Source organism: Lissotriton helveticus, chromosome 6, assembly GCF_964261635.1.
Source record: "Lissotriton helveticus chromosome 6, aLisHel1.1, whole genome shotgun sequence".
NCBI classification, from domain to species: domain Eukaryota; kingdom Metazoa; phylum Chordata; class Amphibia; order Caudata; family Salamandridae; genus Lissotriton; species Lissotriton helveticus.
Window position 1 is genome coordinate 881,764,542 of NC_136067.1, and position 20,939 is coordinate 881,785,480.

A 20,939-nucleotide genomic window follows, 5' to 3' on the forward strand; every position below is an offset into this window, starting at 1 on the left:
TGCTCTTTACTAACCTTGCCATGCAAGTACCGTCTGTGGTGCTGCAGGCAGGCAGATGAATGTATGTATCATGCAGGTCGAAGGCTTCCATCTGGCCACCTGGATCCAAGGCAGACAAAACCTGGGCCAGTGTGAGCATTTAGTTTTTATCTTTCCCTGGAAGGCATTCTAAGGGTGAATATCTAAAATAGAATGAAGGCTTTCACCCTTCTTCGTAACAACAAAATAGGAGTAACAAACCCTTCCCTGTTTCGGGTCCTGAATTCTCTTGATGACCCTTTTGGAAAGCAGAGCTTGCACTTCTTACAGTAAGGTGGACAGGTGCTTCTCTGATAGTCGCTCTGATGTAGAAGGCATCTGCCGCTGGTCAAATTGGAACTATCTGGATGACCCATCTCATAGATGTGATGGATTGCCACACTGGGATTTTTTTATAATCTTTCCTCCCACAAAGTGGCTGTCTGTTGCTAAGGGCATGTTAAACGGGCGGAGGTAAAACCCCTCCTCAAAAAACCATTGGCCGACCCAACGGACCTGAAAATCTCCCAGCCCCTCTCTCTCCTCCCCTTTGCGGCCAAAGTCACTGAGAGACTCGTAAACACCAAGCTGACCGCCTTCATAGAAGAAAATTCTATCCTGTACGCCTCCCAGTCTGGATTCCGCAGCAACCACAGCACCGAGACCGCCCTCCTCGCCGCCACTGATGACATCTTCATGCTACTTAACCAGGGATACATCACGGCCTTCATCTTTCTAGACCTTTCCGCAGCCTTCGACACCGTCTCTCATCGCACTCTCGCAGCCCGACTGCACCACGCAGGAATACAAGGTGCCGCCCTAGACTGGATCCAATCCTTCCTCTCCGGCAGAACCCAGAGGATCAGACTTCCTCCCTTCCTCTTCCAAACCAACAGAAATCAACTGCGGAGTACCCCAGGGATCATCACTCAGCCCCACGCTTTTAAACATCTACCCCCCCTGCCGCCTTCGTCAGACAGCATCGACTCAGCATTGTATCCTACGCTGACAACACCCAGCTCATCCTCTCACTCACAAAGATCCCCAATGACACCAGACTCTGTTTCCAGCAAGGTATGAAGAATTTGGCAGCCTGGATGAAGGACAGCTGCCTGAAGCTAAACTCAGAGAAGACAGAGGTCCTCATCCTCCGTCCCTGCACATCCGCCTGGGACAGCACCTGGTGGCCCTCCACCCTCAGGAGCCCACCCACCCCTACAGACCACGCTCGGAACCTCGGCATCATCCTTGACTCCTCCCTCTCCATGAACCGCCAGATCAACGCCGTCGCCTCCACTAGTTTCAACTGCCTCTGCATCCTCCGTAAGGCCATCAAGTGGATCCCCCCCAGACTTCAGAAGGACCGTCACCCACGCACTCATTACTAGCTGACTGAACTATAGCAATGCCCTCTATGCCGGAATCAACAAGACTCTCCTGCACAGGCTCCAGACCATCCCGAACGCCGCAGCCAGACTCATCCTCGGGTCACCGCGCCATGAGCACATGACCCAACACCTACGAGGCCTCCACTGGCTTCCCGTTGAGAAGAGGGTCACCTTCAAACTCCACACCCACGCCTACAAATCCCTCCACAACATCGAACCCAATTACCTCAACGAGAGAGTATCCTTCCACGTACCCAGGAGGAACCTCCGCTGTGCCGACCTCGCCCTGGCAGAGATCCCCACATCCACAGAAACAGAACTGGCGGGAGAGCTTTCTCCTACATCGCGGCCAAAACCTAGAACGAGCTCCCTGTGAACATCAGACGATCCCCGACCCTGCACAGGTTCAGGAAGGACCTCAAAACCTGGCTCTTTGACTGATTCGATATCGGCACGCAAGAGTGGCGCTTATATACGCACCTCCTCTGTTACTTCCGTGGCATAACAAAGTCAAATCAGAGCCACATGGCGCCACCTAGCGATGCAGTGCAGCATTGCTATGAAAACTTTCCGAATGCAGTCTGGCACCTGGAGAATATTCTAAAGATGAGTAATCTGCACTTAAAAGTAATTATCAGAAATATGTTTATTTACAAAGTTTGTAAAATTCTTCAGTGTCTTCTTGGGATCTGCTTCCATGCCCTTAATAATTAAGCAGTATAGCCCGTGACTGAGGGTTTTAACAGATGTTAAAGTTTCTGAATCCAAGTTATATCCCAGGCAAGGGCCTGTAATGACAGTAGAGGCCTTAATCAACATTGTAGCCCGGGGCAGAAGGGCTATAATGTGGTTAGAACATTTGACCCACAGAGTGTAGACTGTTCTCAAATAAACAGGAGAAACAGAAAGACAAGCATTGGAATGATGAGAGAAGGTGTGTAGCAGCTACATTTGCCCAGAGCCACTTCACTGTCTTCATAAGAGCTCCAAACATTCCATTGTTTTAATAAATAATAATAAATAATAAACCTTTCGGAAAATAAACCTCACCCTCGCAGAGAAAACAACTGCACACCACAATGGAGCTGGAGATAGGAAGCTGTCTTCACGATTCCAAGGCTGACAACTCACAAGACGGCACAGCATTTCTCACACGCACCTTTCACAGTTGTGTATGGTAAATATACTGTCTCACACAGGGTGAGCTGCAAATACTTACAGAGAACGCTCTTACCCGCCTCGTGTCATGCGACTATGCTCAATCTGAATCCATTTCAAATAACTTTTAGCTGTATATCATGTACAATGGGATGCTTCGGCTAGGCTTTCCATAAAACTAACACCACTACCCCGACAGGAAGCTTTGGAGTCACATGGTACTCTTTTTTTTTTTAAACCTTTATTTATTAATTTTTCGTCATTGAACAGCACTGAGAAGAGCCAACCACACAATACACATTTGTACACATCTTAAACATTTGGACATCATATAGGCATCAAAGCACGGGCCAGCGGGCAGTTCGGGCAGAGAATTGTGGCATAAGGGAGTGCATGCAGAACATTGGGGCAAGTAATACATAGCAATAAGCAGTCATTTGTAGTTGGAGCTGCATTGAGCATTGGCAGTGGCAACCAGCAGCAACCAATAAGGAATAATCTCCCGATGGCATTGCAAGAAATCAAACGTATACGATGTTATTGTATAAAAAGAAACATGCATCATATACAGAACCTAAAGCAGCTGTTGACCTCAGCTATGGGCCGGGAAGGTCCATTCCCTTCCTGCGGTCTATTCACCTTTGGCAGCAAGTATTAGTGTGTGTCAGTGTGCCTCTCTAGATGTGACTCATGAGGGTCTCATCTAACTTACAGGTATAGCCATATATCTCAACTGTCGACTTCTGAATCTGTAGCTGCAGCCGCGGTTCGTAACAGATAAAGTTGTAGTGGTCCCCATATATCCCTCGGTCTACTCTGCACTGGCGTCAACTCTGCATAAATATTATTCTGATCCTGACAGTAAACCAGATCCTCGATCCAGTCCTTAAACTTAGGAGATCGACCTCGTCCCCAGCGACAAGCTACCCGCCTCTTGGCTAGCAATAGTGCGATATCTGTGAATTTCCGAGTCGACTTATGTACATCCCGTGTGTATCCCACTAGCATAGTCAGCGGGTCTCTGTCGACCGCCCCGGATGTCATATCCTGTAGTGCGGTATGCACCGGGGTCCAAAATTCATGCACTCCTGGGCATTCCCAAGCTAAATGGAGGAATCCCGCCCCCGCTGCATGACAGCGATCGCATCTATCTGTATCCGCCAAATGAAAGCGCAATTTCCTCTCAGGTGTATAATAGAAACGCTGTAAGAATTTGAAATGAATGATCTTTAGCCTGCTGCTAGATGCAATATTGGCCGTGACAGCACAGCAGTATCTCCATTGATCATCAGTAATATCCCTGCCTAAGTCTTCAGTCCAGTGTCGCCGCGCTGAGCTCTCCGGCCCTTGGCGTTGTGTTCTCATGGCGGTGTAAAGTCGGGAGACAAGATGGCGGCCATCCGACACCAGCATGGTCTGTAGTGGCAACACCACCTCCGGTTCCTTCGGAAAGTTGGGCAACACTTCCCTCAATCCCTGTCGGAGACGGATATAATAGAACACCTCTAGAGGCGTAGGAGTAACAGCCTGAAACAGCTGTTCCTTGGTACGGAATCGTCCGTCAACGAACAAGTCCCCCCACACCGCCAGTTTCGCACATCTACACATCAATTGAAATCCTGTTTCCTGCAAGAGCGACAGTCTAGGGTGGTACGTAAGAGGAAGTACCGGGGAATATAAACACGTAGCCCCGGCCAGTTTTACCATCCTATTCCATGCATCAATGGTGCATGTAACTGTGGTGAACGGCGTCTCAACGTCTTTGACTGTTCCCAATATGAGGCCATTAAGGGGAAGAGGTCTCGCGATCCAGTCCTCTGCAGCGATCTGGGGCATGAATGGCGAGGGTTTCACCCAATGATACGCATATTGCGCCTGGGCAGCGATGTAATAGATTTCAAAATCTGGCACATCAAAACCTCCCTTCTCATAGGGCTGTGTAATAATGTTCCAGCTTAGTCGAGGTTGTTTGCCTCCCCAAAATAAACGTAAGAGCTCCGAGCGTAGCTGTTTAAAGAAAAAAGCACCAGGAAAATATGGCACATTCTGGAAAAGATACAGAAATTGTGGTAGCACCACCATCTTTATAAGCGCCGCCCTCCCTGCCAACGACAGCGGCAAGGCCTTCCAGCGAGTTACATTATCAGCTAATTTCGTGATGGCCACTCCATAATTCGATCTGAGTGTTACATCTTTGTCTAGAGATACGACGATACCCAAGTATCTAAGATCTGTGTCACACCAGTCTAGTGGATAGTCCAGCTGAAATTTCGTAACAGCAGCCGTCAGCGGAAAAAATTGGGATTTCCTCCAATTCACACGCACTCCCGACAGCCCACCAAAGACAATGAACTCCCGCAATATGGGATTAAGGTTGGTTTGAGGATGTTTCACATATAGCGTGATATCATCCGCATACAGCGATATGCCAATTTGGCGCTGTAAGCAACGAAATGCACTTGTTCTGTGCAGCTGACGGATGCGACACGCCAAGGGCTCGATTGCCATAGCAAAAAGCAGCGGGGACAGAGGGCACCCCTGCCTTGTGCCTCTCGTTATCAACATTGGAGCCGACATTAACCCGTTAATTACCACTCTGGCAGCGGGTCTGGTATACAGCAGCTCGACCCAGTTAACAAACAGTTTTGGGAAGCCCATCCTATGCAATATAGTAAATAGATACGGCCATTCAATCGAGTCAAACGCTTTCGTGGCGTCCCAAAAAACAGCAGCCACAGGCAACTCTGGGGCAATCGTCTGGATCAATGAGAACAGCGTTCTAAGATTGTGGGAGGTGGCGCGGCCCGGCACAAATCCAGCCTGGTCCGGCAGAACTATTTTAGACATAATCAACGAAAGTCGTGTCGCCAAGATCTTGGCAAGGATCTTCGCATCACAATTTATGAGAGATAATGGTCTATATGAGTCCGTGTCCGTCGGATCCTTACCCGGTTTCAACAAGGAGGTAATTATCACCTCCCTCATCGATCCCGGCAATTCCCCAACGGCCAGCGACTCCTCGAAAACTTCCTTAAGAACCGGTGCCATGATATCGATGTAACATTTATAAAACTCAGCGGGGAGTCCATCCGATCCCGTCGCCTTTCCATTGGCAAGCGACATAATTGCATCTCGGATCTCATCGGTCTCCAATGGTGCACTAAGGAATTGTCTATGCACATCACTGAGCCAGCACAGTGCTATGTCATCGAGAAAACCTCCCAGATCTACCTCGGTAGTTTGTTGAGAAGTATACAACTGTTGATAGTGCGAGAGAAACTCTTCCTGAATCCCTCTAGTATCCTGACAACGCATGCCGTCCGATGTGATAATTTCTAAAATATTGGCATTGGAACTCGGCTTTCTCGTGAGCGCGGCCAGTACTTTACCAGGTCGTTCCCCTTCGCAGTAGCGCCTTGCTGTCCAATACTTTCCCTTAAACTTTACCTCCCTCTCTGCTTCTACGCCAAACACAGTCAATTTGTCTCTAAAGGTAGTATGCAGTGCCGAGTCATTTCGTTCTGCCATCCCAAGTTCAAGTTCCTTTAGCTCGCGTTCCAGTCTACCCAATGTCCTCTGAATGTCTCTCAGTATCCCCCCGCCCTTGGATATACAAATACCCCTGACCGTGACCTTGAATGCCTCCCACACCATTTCGACACTATTAACTGAATTCTTGTTTCTGGGGAAGAACTCCTCAATTTCATCACCCAGCTCTGTCCTAAATGCTAAATCTAGCAGCATAGTAGGGAGTAGTCTCCACGGAGGTTTCATTCTAACGTGTCCCGGCATCTTCAGGGATATTAACACCGGGCAGTGATCAGAATACGTTCTAGGCAAGTGTGTCACCCTATCTATTCCCGCACAAAGCCCCTTTGACACAAAGCAGTAATCTAGTCTGGCCCATGTATTGGTGTATGACGTGAAGTGAGTGCCCTCTCTATGCGCATGATGGGTATATCTCCAGCTATCCACCAACCCCGCCTCCTCTATGATTCCCAGTAGCACATCCCTTGCTTGCCGATTATAATGACCACTACCTTCTGAGCGATCCATGCCAGGTACAAGTGCAACATTAAAGTCTCCCCCCCCAAATAATGTGTGTAGCACCCGTCAACAATGCATGTCCCCAAATTGTGGTAAAAAATTCTGGTGTGTCGATATTCGGAGCACAGCAATTCACAATAGCAACACTGTCCATGCCAATTCTACCCCACAATATCACGAAGCGCCCATCGGGATCAAGAATCTCTCCCAACATCTGAAAAGCAATCGATTTCTTGATCAGAACTGCAGTGCCTCTAGAATATGACGAGTACGACGAAAAATTTCTGACCGAGGCCCATTTACTAGCATATTTAGAATCCGATCTAGGGCAGAAATGTGTCTCTTGTAACAAAGCAATATGCACATTATGCCTATCCAGATATGCAAGGATATTTCTCCCTTTCCTAGAATCATTAATGCCCCGCACATTCCACGACATAATCGTCAATTTACTCCCTGTCATATCAGCCATCATCAATGACATCAGTCGCAGCGATATTCCCCCCTACCCGCATTCCCCTCCGCCCATGCGTGACCGCCAACACAGTCCAATCAATTTGCAATAACTTGTGGCTCCCTCTCATAGTGCAACCAAACACCCTTCCTTCCCTCCCCCTCCCCTGAATCCCCCCAACTATCTCAGGCGCGTAGCCTATCATCTGCCATACATTCTCCCCAACCAACTGAAACGTCCCAATCCACGCACCCCACACAATCCGGTGAATCCAATTCCTAGCACTCTGCCACATCTGCAACCAGCAATGACTCAATCCAGATACCACCCCATTCACTCCCCCTCCACCCGCCCCACAGCCAACTTCGTACGTCAATTTAAACTTCGGACCCGCCCCTCCCACCGCCCACTGAAGTAACCCCAATTCTCCAGCACACATACCCCACCCCCCTCCCATCACTGCTAGCAAACACCCAACCAGCTGCAGTGTAATAAACAATGTTAAAGGGGTACACCCTAGTAGGGTCATCTAGGGTACACACTTTGGCACCCCCCGCTCCTCGACCCCTGATCCGAAACCGCCCTTGTAGGGGCAATTCGAGGGATGGGGGGGGTGTCGCCTGGCATACTTTACCACCCAGAGTCCAATGCCGTCGTCAGTTCTCTCGAATGTCCATAGTCGAAGTGTCTCAGCATAGTATCGAGTTCAACTCCATGAAAACAGCATACGTTCCGGCCCCAAACTCAAGGCACAGCAGGCTAGGAGGTGCCTCAGCAATCCAGACACGCATATCAGTCCTCCTCATTCTCTACCTCCTCCTCCACAGGACCGTTCCCACGTCTGCGTCGTAGTGATTTTAGAAAGTCCTCCACCTGCTGCGGGTTCATGAAGAAGTGCTGCTTTGCCTGATACGTGACTCGTAGTTTAGCCGGATATAGTAAAGCACAGTCTATTTGCAGATCCCTCAGTTTCTTCTTCACACCGAGAAATTTCTTCTTTTGGTCCTGGACAAGTGGCGTGAAGTCCGGGTACAGTGTGAAAGTAATTCCATCACACGTCAGTTGTTTAGCAGTGCGTGCAGCACGGAGTGCAGTGTCTCTGTCCCGATAATTCAGTAGTCGAGCTATTATCGGTCGAGGCGGGGCGCCAGGCTGGGGTTGCGGACCAAGGGAACGGTGCGCACGCTCAACTATGAATTGCTTGGAAAAAGCTTCAGCTCCAATCGCCGTCTGGAGTATCCGTTCAACATAGTCCTCCATTCTCCCAGTGTTCGTAGACTCCGGCACGCCTACCACACGGACATTATTGCGGCGACTGCGCGCTTCTAACTCCTCATTCTTTGCAGCTATTACTTTGAGGATGTTATCCATTCGCGACAGTCGAGTAGCATGGGACGCCGCGGTATCATCATTACTTGAAATCCTTCTTTCCGCCTCCGTGAGGCGCTCCTCGTGAACATCCATCTTCTGTACAATGGCGTCCATCCTGGAGGTTAAGCGATCCACCTTATCCACCACCGTCGCGAACCCTTGCTTCATTTCCTGCAGTAGTAGATGCATGTCCGGTGCAGCCGCGCCGCAGGTAGGTCCCGCTGCTGGAGGGCTTTGAGTCCCATTCGGTTCCGTCGTCGCCTTCATAGTCTTCTTCGACATCGGGGCCGTGTCAAAAGATAATTTCGGTTGTCGGGTATCCTGCCGACCCATGGCAGTACCTCTCGCTGATTTATCCGCAGTAAGCGAATGCGTTCGTTTGGTCCCACCTCTCGGCGAGTCAGAAGCCCCGGACATGTACCGTTACGGCCGCAGCATCCAGCTCTTTCCAACACCAGGGAGGTTTCCAGCAGTGTCCACAAATCCTGCCTCCAATGTACGGAGATCCGTCTAGTCGCAATTCACAACACACGCCGTCAATGCGTGCCTCTCCACCATTGCACTATGCATCCACCACGGTGGGTACTCAGTGTAAAGGGAGCAACTCTGACCCCGCGGCGTCTCGCACCTCCCGGGCTCAGCATCCAACAAGCGTCGCGGCCTCAGGAGCGTACCAATGAAACCGATCTGTGTTGGCGCAGCAAGTCCATGCAAGGTGACATAAGCCAATCCCAAGTGCAATTCTCAAGCAGGTAAGTCCCCAGCACCTCTGTATGCATTAGCCAGAATGGACGTGCCAGCATGTACCCGGTGCAGCCCCAATAGACATAGCCAACCTGGGGTCAGTGGGTCCTCAGCAGCCCCTTTCAAAGAAACTCCAAACTTCAAATTCCTGAGCCCTCACTCCAAGCCCGATGTGTAGGCGAAGCCCTAGCGCAGTAAATACACTCCGTGCGCAAATCTCATCGCATCTTCCTCCGTTCAGCAGATCAATAAATGCAAGTGCAGGGTCCAGTCCGCCACACATGCACCGCGTCAGGCAGCACTAGATCACCAGCTGCCTTTCAAATGTAGACCCTTCCCGCGTCGCCTTTTTCACCCGCTCCCTCCGGCGCTTGCAGGCATTCAGGCCGCAGCACGATCACCCTTGCTCGCAGCTTTCAATCGCACACAGCACCGGGTATGATGGGGGGAGGGGGCGAGTGCCCGTAGATCACTGGCTTCAGCTCGAGGGCAGTGTCCCAGCGCCAGTCCGATCCTCACCTCCGGCGTCTCTCACCAGTCTTTGCAGGTCGTGTTGGTGTGCCTCAAGTCCGCTGTGGAAGGGGTCGCGGCAGTGCAGGTTCTTTGCTGCCGCGGCTCACACACCGCGCGGGAACCCCGGGGTCGCGCAATATCTGCGTCCCAGCCCGCGATCGGGCAGGGTCCGCTTCAACCAGCGGCTGGCCCAGCCACTTCTCTGGCGTCCCCTACTTCAAAACCAGCCGCAGCGTGAGTCGGTCCGTCCCCGCCGTTTCGATGGCTCCGCAGCGGGGATCGCGGTGTTACAGGCGCTCTCCGGTCCTGGCCCACACACCACGTGGGAGCCACGGGATCGCGTAGTGACCGCGTCCCAACTCCAGAGCAGCCTGTCTCCGCCTCCACAGTCGGCGCCTCATTCGCTACAGGATATCTCCGGACTCCGGCAGCCAAATTGCTTCAAACTCGCAATGAGTGTCAGGTCAGTCACATGGTACTCTCACATTAGAGTACCTGATCCCTCACCCCAATGGACTAAAGGTCGTCTTGTCCCTACAAATTTGATAATAGATTCCATGGTGGAATCTTCTCCATAGTTGGTCTGTAATTTGTTTCTCAGAGCTCATAGTCCTGCTGTCTGGCATCATTCTACTTCTACAGCTTTTCATCCTGCCCAGTGTCAGTCCGCTTGCTCCGTCACTGCAAAGACGTACAACCAGCTTTTGCTGAAACTATCTCTGCACAGAGACCTTGTCTACTAGTTTACTCCAAGACAGATCTATTCTTATGGTCCCTTTTTGTTACTGTTCACAATCCATTTGTACAATTTAACCCTTTTGTGGGAGTGAATCGGAGTATGGAAAAGTAACAGAGCAGAGGGCGTAATGTCTATGTTGTATGTGTGTCTTGCAATACTGCCGTCCATACTGTGCACGTTCTGGATATGTGGGAAACTTTCCCTGCTGCTACTTGTGTGGCACCTGTTCTGAGAGTATTAATGTAGCTATACAAAAGCCAGAGCTTTGATTTTCAGCAATACCTAAATTAAGTAAAAGATGATACAAAAAATACACACAAACATGCAAGAAAAACTAAATACAATGGAGATACCTTAGAATGTCAAGCACTTCTTACCTAAATCGCTTTCTTCTGATGGAATGGGCTCTGTGAAGCTTCGGTCTTCATTTATTTCTAGTGTGGTTACAACTTGGTTTGGCTTCTGCAGCAGTGGATTGGCAGAGGTAGGAGTACCTATGTTAAAGAAACCCCCCAAATAACCTTTTAGAACTCTGCAATGATTTCCCTATACAACTTTAGGGCAGGCCATTCACCTGCCCCCTCCTCAGGACGATCAGTTTCAGATTCCAGGTGAAACTTGTGCTATGTATGCAGCAACCAAATGGAAACAATTGATAGACATTTCTCAGAATTCAGTTTTTCTACTGTTATAGGCTAGTGGTGCGCGAATCTCCCCTTATCAGTCAGCTACAATGTTCAAATCCTTCAACTCTGTCCACCCATCACGTTAGCTCCTTTCCGCCTGTCGATAATCAGTTGTCGCTCTTTCAGCGTTTTCAGTACTTTTCCCTATAAACTGCACCAGGCAGTGCCTCTTAATCTATGACTTTCACCTACCAATAACAACTACACCTCCGTAAGAGACTTTATTGAGCTTCCCTCATCCCTTTGTCTCCTTTTTGTCAGCAATAGAACAAAACTTCCATGAAATGTATTTCTGGTCGCTTAACTTTTCACAGCACAAAACAAACTCTTTAATGCACACCAAGAAGGAGAAAGGGGGTATTGCATTTATACCTCATCCTCAAAAAGGGAAAGACTAAGGACCTAATTCTAATGATTCCCAACAAATGCAGTGGGTACTTGTGAGCAAACGTTTACGGCAGAGATGAGGGGCATGATGAGGGACTGTTAAGAAGGTAGCTGGATGGAGCAGAGGTTAAATCACAGATAAAGCATTTGGAAATCCTAAAGGAAGAGAGTTTACAAGTTCAGAAATGTGCTTACTGCTAAAGACCTATCCTTACTTAGTGGTAAGGCTTCTCAAGTGGACCTATGATCCATCACTGTCAAGACAACAAAGATAAAGACTGCCACATGCTGTCAACAGCTGCATGTGCCTCTAATGAACTACAGTGGCACAGGGCTGGGGATCACAGGGGAAATTAAAAAATGTTCTCTGTAATCTCCACAAATGAGACTCTAACGGTACACCTCCTGTAATGCTCTCATACTCCCTTAAACAAAATAAAAATGTGCTGTACACGAGTCAAAACCGCTTGCTCTCACACCCACGATAAGGAGGCACAAGGCTAGGATGTTGTGGTCAGCGGTAGTTCACCAACACATCAATCTGAACATTACCATATGTTAAATGCACATACTGCAGGTAAGAAGGAAAAGAGAGCCAGATATAATTTTCATGAAGGGCAACCAATGCAATGGGAAACGGGCCACAAAGGAAGGTTGACGAGTGACAGGGAGCGAGCATGGGGTGGTGGAATATAAACATTTCAATAGTCAGACAACCGGTTTTATTCCCCGAGGAAGACAAAAATGTGTGGGATAGATGAGGGTGGAAGATAAAAAAATAATAATAATAGAACAACAAAAATGTAGTGTTTTTTGTTGGCATAAAGGCCATCCGCAACGCTATAATATTTGTATGCGAGTTCTAATAGACATTGCTTCCATTTGCCCTTGCAGGTATCTTGAGCACATAACATAAGCACCAGCATCTCAATTGTGCATTCTATCTGGGGCAGTGTACACATTTATTACCCCAATCATCACTGTGCTTTGCCTCCCAGAATCTGAATGGCTCCCTCCTCAGTTGATAAGTGTGCATTTCCCAGATTCCAATGAAGGGATATTGTGAGGGTCAATGCAAAGAGAACAATATGGCCCAGCCAATTTACTCCTTCATACCCCTTTATACGCGAGGGGGCCTTTAGCACAACTCACATTTTTTTTCCGTTCTACCCCTTTTTCTCTCCCAGCTTCATGTGTCTACATTCTAAACTCCACTTGCCTTAAATCACTATCTGTCTGGGTTCACTTCATCTTCTCACATCATTTCATCATTTATGCAAATCATTCCATAATGTCCATGCTTGTTATTTACCTTCTGACGGTAAGCAGCAGTGGTTGAAAGAGATTTGCATGACGTAGAAATGGATAAAAGACCCACAATGAAATACATTTTTGTGGCATTGTTAATCGTGTGCCAACCTGTAGTATTTGTAGACCCCGACAGAAGAGTTTATTTGTTAAGTTCCTTTTTAAAAACTGCTGCTTGATCAATGTTTCATTTTTACTTCATTTTATAAAAAATCTGTCACCAGCACTGCATAAGCTTAGTAAAATGAAGGGTAAATGCTTGCAAGATCCACAAAGCTTGTACCAGTTAAGAAATATTAGTTAGCACTGGTTTACCTGTATCACTTTCTTCATAAAAAATCAGCTTTGGAATGGTTTCGTCATTATTCACTAAAGTAGTAGGTGAACTTTGGCTTGGCTTCTGAAGCATTGGATTGGCTGAAGTAGCATTACCTGTGTAAAAGAAAAGAGTACCTTAGGAACCATGCGGGGGTGGGTGGGAATTCAACAATGCCGGTGTCCTGAATCCTGCTAATCTAACCCTATCGACCTATCAGTGTTCAATCTTCCCTAAAGAAAAGCTCCTATTTGGCTATGGTGCTTAAACTTCATGGACTCCCAGAGGCGTACTTCTTTAAATTCAAGGTAATGGCAATAATCTATACAGCAGTTCTCTGCAAATCACCATACTACTTGACCCAGCATATTCTTACTATCCAGACAATGAGATCCTCGGGTAAGAGACTACCAATTCCACCTAAAAGCATGAGCGAGCATGTCAGTGGTACAGTTTCTCCAGCGATAGCCTATGTTTCAGGGGACATTATTCCAGAAGACTTTAAAACACTGAGGTACTACCGCTATTCAGGAAGGCTTTGAAAACTCTTAAGTGCTTCACTGGCAATTGCAGTGTATAGTGGCCATGGGTTTAGTCTCTAGTGCTACATAAAATAACTTGTTGGTTGACCTATGCATGGCTCAACAGAGCCATTCTGTTCCGCTCTTCGGATGAGTCCATTCCCATGAACAAAAGACATCAAGCATTTCCGGCCATACTGCCGCCTCTTAACTTTTCTACCCTTGGTTCTGTGTGCATTCCCTTATGTTGCAGTAGTCATTTTGGCTCTGGCCGGATTCTACATTGAGCTTATGGCTCAAGCACAAAATCTGATCAATATAAATTCTGCCTTCTAGCCCCTAAATCAATCAAGTGCTCTGCCTCATTATCTGATATATACTGCGTACAAATAAATCTAAATTATTATTTCTTTACTTTTAATACCTCTTCCTGAAGATGCTATTGTTTAGGTACTAATTAATTTGAAGCACTATATAATTTCATGAAAATCCATGAAGAATTAACGACTAAACTCATTTACACAAACTTGGGGAAAGTACTGGATAACGGCAAGCGCTCCTTTACCAAAATCAATTCCTCCTGAGTGAATGGGCTCTGTCCGGGTCCTGTCTTCGGCCACCAATGAAATTCCTGAACTATAGATTGGTTTCTGAAGGGTGGGCTGGGCAGATGGAGCAATGCCTGTATTAGCGACAATACAGAAGAAACAATTTCAAGCCAACGCAAGGATCAGAGTCCAGGCTGCAGCTACTCCAGCCAATCATATGCACCTACCTTGGGTTAGTCGACAGCCCAGCAGTTCCACTTTCAGTGCTATTCTCTGGTGCCAAGAATAAGGAACAATCCGCATGTAGCGGGCCACAATAGGGCGGAGGAAGCTGTTTCGTGCGCCACTGAGGAAGTTATCATTGCCACTGAAAATCTGCAGGGCAAAAAAACAAACTACTTTACTTTCTGCAAGGACAACATTTAAGAGACAGTAAATCTGTTATTCTGTGAAGCATGTTTTTTTGTTTCAAAAACATACTTCAAATATGCGCCAAAAATAACACCACATTCAGGAGTATACTTTTGCCATTGATTATTTCTCTTTAGACCAACCAATTTACCTTCGAATAAGAAATCACTGGTTTGAAAAGTCATCATACAATACAGATGCGGTTTTCACCCCATGAGGTCAGCTCTGCATTGCATTTATCCAATTCTTGGTAACCTTTAATGCTGAGGATTAAAGTTGGAATATCACAGTAAAAGCAGAGTCCAGCCAGTGCAGCACTTCATGACAACAGCAGCAACCGCTATTAAACCCTATCAATACGGATTCAATGGCATGTACAACAGAACCTAATACATGCTAGTGCTGCTTGACGCCTTCAATCACAACATCGTTTAATATATATATATATATATATATATATATATATATATACATACATACATACATATTACCCAGTTATACCTAGGTTAGCTGTTCCATAGGAAAAGCGTTTTTGTGTTGCTAATAACTTTGGCACCGTTTGACGAATCTCCAAGAAACTTTCCAAAAAGGTGCTACTTTTTGACTAGTTTGTGCATGGAACGATCTGTTAAGCGAGGGCTGAGAAAAAAAGTGGGGTCTCAAATCTCAAAATCCCCATGCATTTGCCACAGACTTCTTTTAAGATGGGCTACTGTACAAATGCTGAACTGAATTACACCAAATTAGGGAGGAAGCTAGATTTTGGTCCGCAGATTGTGCTTTGTGATTTGGTTTAAATCCGTTCTGCAGTTTTTGAGAAGTTAAGGTTGAAAAATAATTGTATATCTGGACGTCGAGTCCGTGAGAGGCTCAAGAGACTCTTGAGGGAGCGCCAATTTAAAAACAGAGTGTTCTGATTGATCCACAGAGCTCTATTTCCCTTGGGTCATCTTGCTTAGGAGCGAGCGCTCCAATAAGCTGGCAGCAACATCAGAAAAATGTTGCTGGCAGCCATTACAGGACTCTTCCCTGTCCTGAAATTACAAATTGAAAGTAATATAAGGGGGCAGGGTAGGGATACCCTGACTCCCTAAATCCGATGGGGGCCAGAAGGACAATATAATGGTGGCCGGGTCGCTTACATTAAGTTAAGCCCATCACTGGGGCCATACTTAATAAGTGAAGGGGGCTGGTGGCCCCACTCCCTGAGCCATTAAAGGCTCCGGGTGCCCGCCCCTGGGGCCAGTATTAATGTATAAAGAGAGGAGGGATGCGCGGCCCCCTTCCCGAGCCATCAGAGAACCTGGGGGGCCTACCCCTGGGCTGAAATTTCTAAAATGTGGAGGGGGCCACGCAGACACCCTACCGAGTCATGACAAGCCCTGAGCCCATCCCCTGGGCCTAAATTAATGTATATGGGGAGGAGGGACGCCCCCCCCACCGAGTCATGCACTGGCTCACATGCTATATCCAGGAGAGCCCAACTCCGGGACATAGTGTTTTTTAGGTTTCGGCTACCGTCGCACTGCGTAAGCAGTCGGCGGAGCCGAAATCTTATGTCTGTAGTATGGGGGCCTGAACACGCCCCTCTCCTCCATTGGCTGGCCTCGTAAATGCTGGCCAGCCATTGGAGGAAAGGAGCGTCACTCAGTTCAGGGCCCGCCTTGACGCGATTCGGGGGCGTTTCTGGGTCTTTTTTTAAGTCCCGGCCTCTCCTCTTCCCATTGGCTGGAATTTTACCTTCCAGCCAATGGGAAGGGGAGAGGGCGAAAAACACGCCCCCCGAATCTCAAATTTACCTTGTTTGCCATGGCGCCTTGTTCGCGCCCCTCGCTCCTTGTTTTTTTTTTATTGAGCGCGATTATTCGGCCTAATTGAGGGCTCGGCAAGGTGTGACCTCGCGGATCTCTAGGGATTAACGCCTCGCGATCAGACAGGACAAGCGCGAGGCCACGTCTTGGACCTGAAAGCTATGCGCGCGCGAAGGATGTTTAGCAAATTGGGGCGTTGTTTTGCAATTGGCGGGGGCAGCATCCTTTTGCAATTGGTGGGAGGGGGCAGAACATCCTTTTGCAAGTGGGGGGCCTCCTTTTGGGCAACGCCACGGCAAGTGGGCTTTTCTAAACATACAGCACTGTTGGGAGCAACAGCTTTCATATGTTGAAAATTCTACACTTGGCGCGAGTCTGAAGGCAGCTTCTAATGATATAAACATGCTGGCATCAAGAGATGGAAATCGTCAGGGGGCGGGCCTAAAACACAACTTCGTGACACCTTCGGTCATTAAGAACATTTTTAAACTGTGCCAGTAACTGCGTATTTTCGAACACTTACTTTTTGCATGGGAGTTCTCATATACTCAGTATGACAACACCTGCAGGTGCGCCATTTACCCCTCAGTTTGTCAATCACCTCGTGTCATGGCTCCGCTGCTTCGAAGAGCCCGAGGCGCACAAGTCTACGCATCGGATCTGCGTTGTTCCTGTCCAAACGAATTCGTTTTATCACTAGTATTTACATTCTCAAGGGTAATCCCCAGACAATTTGACAAAATACCAAGCTGCTTGGGTGATACCAATGCATCTGTTTTATGTTGTAATCTCCGTGGACCTGCACTCAAGAACCTACACCCTCTCCCTTTGCAGTGTATTTATTAGAATGGATTTAGAAACAAATACAAATGTATGTGCTCACCTTTGCACGGCCAGGGCACACTGCCCTGATGCTACGGCCCTAAATGCTGGTTTTTCTCAAGTTTCACAGAAGCGATTAATTAATCAACCTATGTCTGGGCCTCCGCAGGGTGTTTGGATTTTAAAGTGTCGCTGTTTTCCTCTTTTGGATAATATAACATTGATTGGTTCTCCTATCCCATCTCACACCAGTGTGTGGGGTCTTCCCGTTTTGTTAGTAGATGTATGTAATCTGAAGACTGTGCGCATAATATATTTACAGTTAGAAACTGACCGATAAAATCATGAAGCAGCACAGCCTTGCTTACAGTGTTGGTACTCTCCAGGGGTGCATGAGGGTATGACGTGGGTTTCAAGACCTAGTTCTGCCTTCACCTGCGCAGAATGCTCCAGTGCAACATTATATCATTTTCTTGAAAATCGGTGTAGTTACTCAAAAGCAACAACTTCGTCATGGCCCTGCCCCATTTGCGAGAGATTAAGCTATTGGAATTGTAAATGACAATGCCATTTATTTATTTATTTTCAAAACCAACACATAAATAAAAATGTTGTCATTTACAATGCCAATAGCTCAAACTTTTCAAAAGGCGAAACCATTGCATTGTAAATGCTTGTTTTCCCCTGCTTGCACCAGCGCAGACAGGGAAAGCAGCGTTTGCTCCTGCGTGTTTTTTTCTGATCTGTTTTCCTGCCCGCACTGATGGACTAAGTAGAAGCCCCGGGGATGAGATCCCCAGGGCCTAATAAGGCTAATGAGGGAGGTCACACAGCCCCTCTCCCCTTAAATACAAAAATAGCAACGAGGTTCCAGATTCTTCTGATCTATTTTGCTTTTACTTTCATAGCTCTAATGCTATACACATTTATAGAGCAATGTGTACAAAAGAAGCTTGCATGATGTCATCAGTGACGTCACAAATGATGTCATGAGTGATGTAATATGGCTAGTCATAAGCAATGCATGGTGGGGTCCAGTTATAGTTAGCTCTGCTAACTATAACTGGCGAATTTCTGTGGGTTTTTTTGTTCAAAACTTTAATATTGTCTCTGACATAATCACCTGACTATAACTTTACTTATACCTTTGTTTTTTCCAGTGACTTTTTATATTTATGTAAATACACATGCACGCAAACACACACATGGTAATCTCCACTGTATAGTTACAGTTAGGACAGAGTTTACTTAGTGTAAACATTTTTTGTTTTGCTAAAACTTTGCCGCCGTTTGACAAATCTGCACAATACTTCCTTTAAAAAGGTTCAAAAGCCTCAGTGCCTTCTTGGGACGTATTGCACCGATCTGTCTCGCGAGGGCAAAGGCAAATTGTGAGGAGAGCCCCAAACTGTTGATTTCTCTTGTTAATTCCCATACAACAATTTTGCTCTAATATACAGAAAGAAACAGCTGAACAGAGTTACACCAAACTTGGCAAACATTTTGAACTTTACTCAGATAGCGTACTTTTTGGGATTTCATGTTAATCCATTGAGCTGCTTGATAAATTTGTGTATAAAGAGGTGCTCAGGATGGGCATGAAGGAGTTGAAAAAGTTAGGTATACCTGGACATTTGGTCCCACAGAAGTCCCATGGTATTGAACATTTTTAAAAACAGGGTCCACTGATTAGTTAAGGCAGCATTTTTCCCCATCCGCCATTAGGGCAGTGCGGAATAGGTCGTGTAGATCTGAGTGACAGGATTCGCTTACCGCAAATTAGAAGAAAATGCCATTATAGGACTTGAGAACTCAGCCACTGTGTCCAGAAAAAGTTATTCAAAATAGGCGTAAGGGGACAGGGTAGGGAACACCTTGACACACAGGCCCTTGTGGAGTGGGACCAGAGGCACCTCACCATCCACCGGGGCCAAACTCAAAAGGAAAAAAAGCTTGTGCTACGAGTACCATGGCACACTGAATGACCCTTCCATGAGGTACCACAGTACTCCACCTTGCACAGTACTGCGGTGCCATCGGGGGTGGGATGGGGGTTAGGCACGAGCAGCAGGTACAGCCAGAGTACCACAGTCTCTGAAAAAATTAAGTATAAAAAAATTATTGTGGGTTAAGTGTTTGTGAGGTATGGGGATGGGTGCAGGGCCTGGCCAGAGGACCGTGTGCAGCAGTTGGATGGCTGGCCTTTGGGTGCTGGGGCTGGCCGGAAATCAGGCACGGTGGTCAACACCCCAACTGCGCATGCCCTTCGTGGCGTTGGCCACTTGCAGAGGGGGTTAAGAGCAGAGCCTGGCCAGAGAACAGGCACTGTTGTCAATCTCCTGCTGTGCAGGGTCAAAGGTCGGGCACAGCAGGGGAGTTTGCTGAATACGATTTTTAAAAACAGAAATTCACTAAACAAAAAAGAGTTTAAAGTGACATAATACTTAGGTGTTGAAATGAGATAACTAACGTAAAAAATAAAAATAAAAGACAATATTCACCAGTTATAATTTACTGAGCTAACTATAACTAGTGATCCCGCCATGCACTGCTTAGAACCTCGAATATTACATGCATAGATGCCGACAGACCCGAATCAGGTGGGAGACTTCTAATTTTTTAAAGCAAAAAATGGCCTAATTTTGCCCGCCTCCTGTCTGAAATTGCCTTTGGTTGAACAGAAGTCAATGGGGAAAATACATTCTCCCGGTTATGGTTTTATAATCTCCAACTTTCCTCTTCAAAAATGTTGGTATCTATGGACACATTCAATCACATCAATGATGACATGACTGACGACATCTTAAATTACATACCTAGTAACATCATACTAGCATTGCGGCAGCGTCCTAGAGGGTTTGTGGACTTGAAGCAACAGTCTTCACCGATTGCCAATTTTCTATTCACCTTAAAGGGATTATACTCTTAAAGACTTCACATGCACAGCAATTTTAAGTTAAAGAGTTTGACATGTATACATTTGCCAGTGAAAAGAACCCCTTTTGCCAGACCCTATGGGCAACCCTTTGTAGTTCAGTAAAATGCACTGCACACATTCCTAAGAATTGCACAATGACATACAACCTTGTTACGATTCTTACAAAACTGGTGCGAGATAAACCAAATTCTAAATGGGACAAACCTATTGTCTACTTCATTCAACTATTTGCAATGTCTTAAAATCTTCAGAGAAGTTCTGGAAATAAACACCTATACTTTATAAATGTGGCTGCTACGTATAATTTGCCTATAGCTCTCAATTACAACTCTTTTACACAGGCACAAGCCTAGATAGCCACTGGTGGATAATCTACTGTCAACAGAAACTTTTGCCTTACTCACAGATTTCTTGCGTGGGGCTTTAGCTTCAAGCCATAATGAATATGCTACTTACCAGTATGCATCTGCTCTTGGCATGTAGGGCTGCTGACATTCATATCTATAGCATAGATCGCCACCTAGTGTTGGGTCCGGATGATTGCACATTGTTGTCCTGGGAGAGTCTTCGAAGTATCACGAGATAGGTGGCTCCTCCCCTGGACTACAGTGCGCATGGGCATCGACTCCATCCTTAGATTGTTTTTAGCCATTGCGGCAAAGATGGAGTGCAATAGTGTAAACGATGACCATGCTTAAGAGTAAGTGTAAGAAGAAGAAGTCTGCAACCGCTACGGGCGCCGGGGAGGAGGGTGGGCGA

At 46.9% G+C, this 20,939-nt stretch overlaps 1 protein-coding gene across 1 annotated transcript in view; it reads right to left on the minus strand.

Annotated features, from left to right (window-relative positions):
• The window catches only part of DCBLD1 (discoidin, CUB and LCCL domain containing 1), a 233,564-nt gene that overhangs the window by 15,482 nt on the left and 197,143 nt on the right, over positions 1-20,939 (minus strand). The window contains exons 10-13 of the mRNA XM_078648486.1: positions 14,426-14,573; positions 14,216-14,332; positions 13,129-13,245; positions 10,810-10,926 (exon numbers count right to left, since the gene is read on the minus strand). Of these exons, the coding sequence (XP_078504612.1) occupies positions 10,810-10,926; positions 13,129-13,245; positions 14,216-14,332; positions 14,426-14,573 (499 nt within the window). The remainder of the gene's footprint in view (positions 1-10,809; positions 10,927-13,128; positions 13,246-14,215; positions 14,333-14,425; positions 14,574-20,939) is intronic.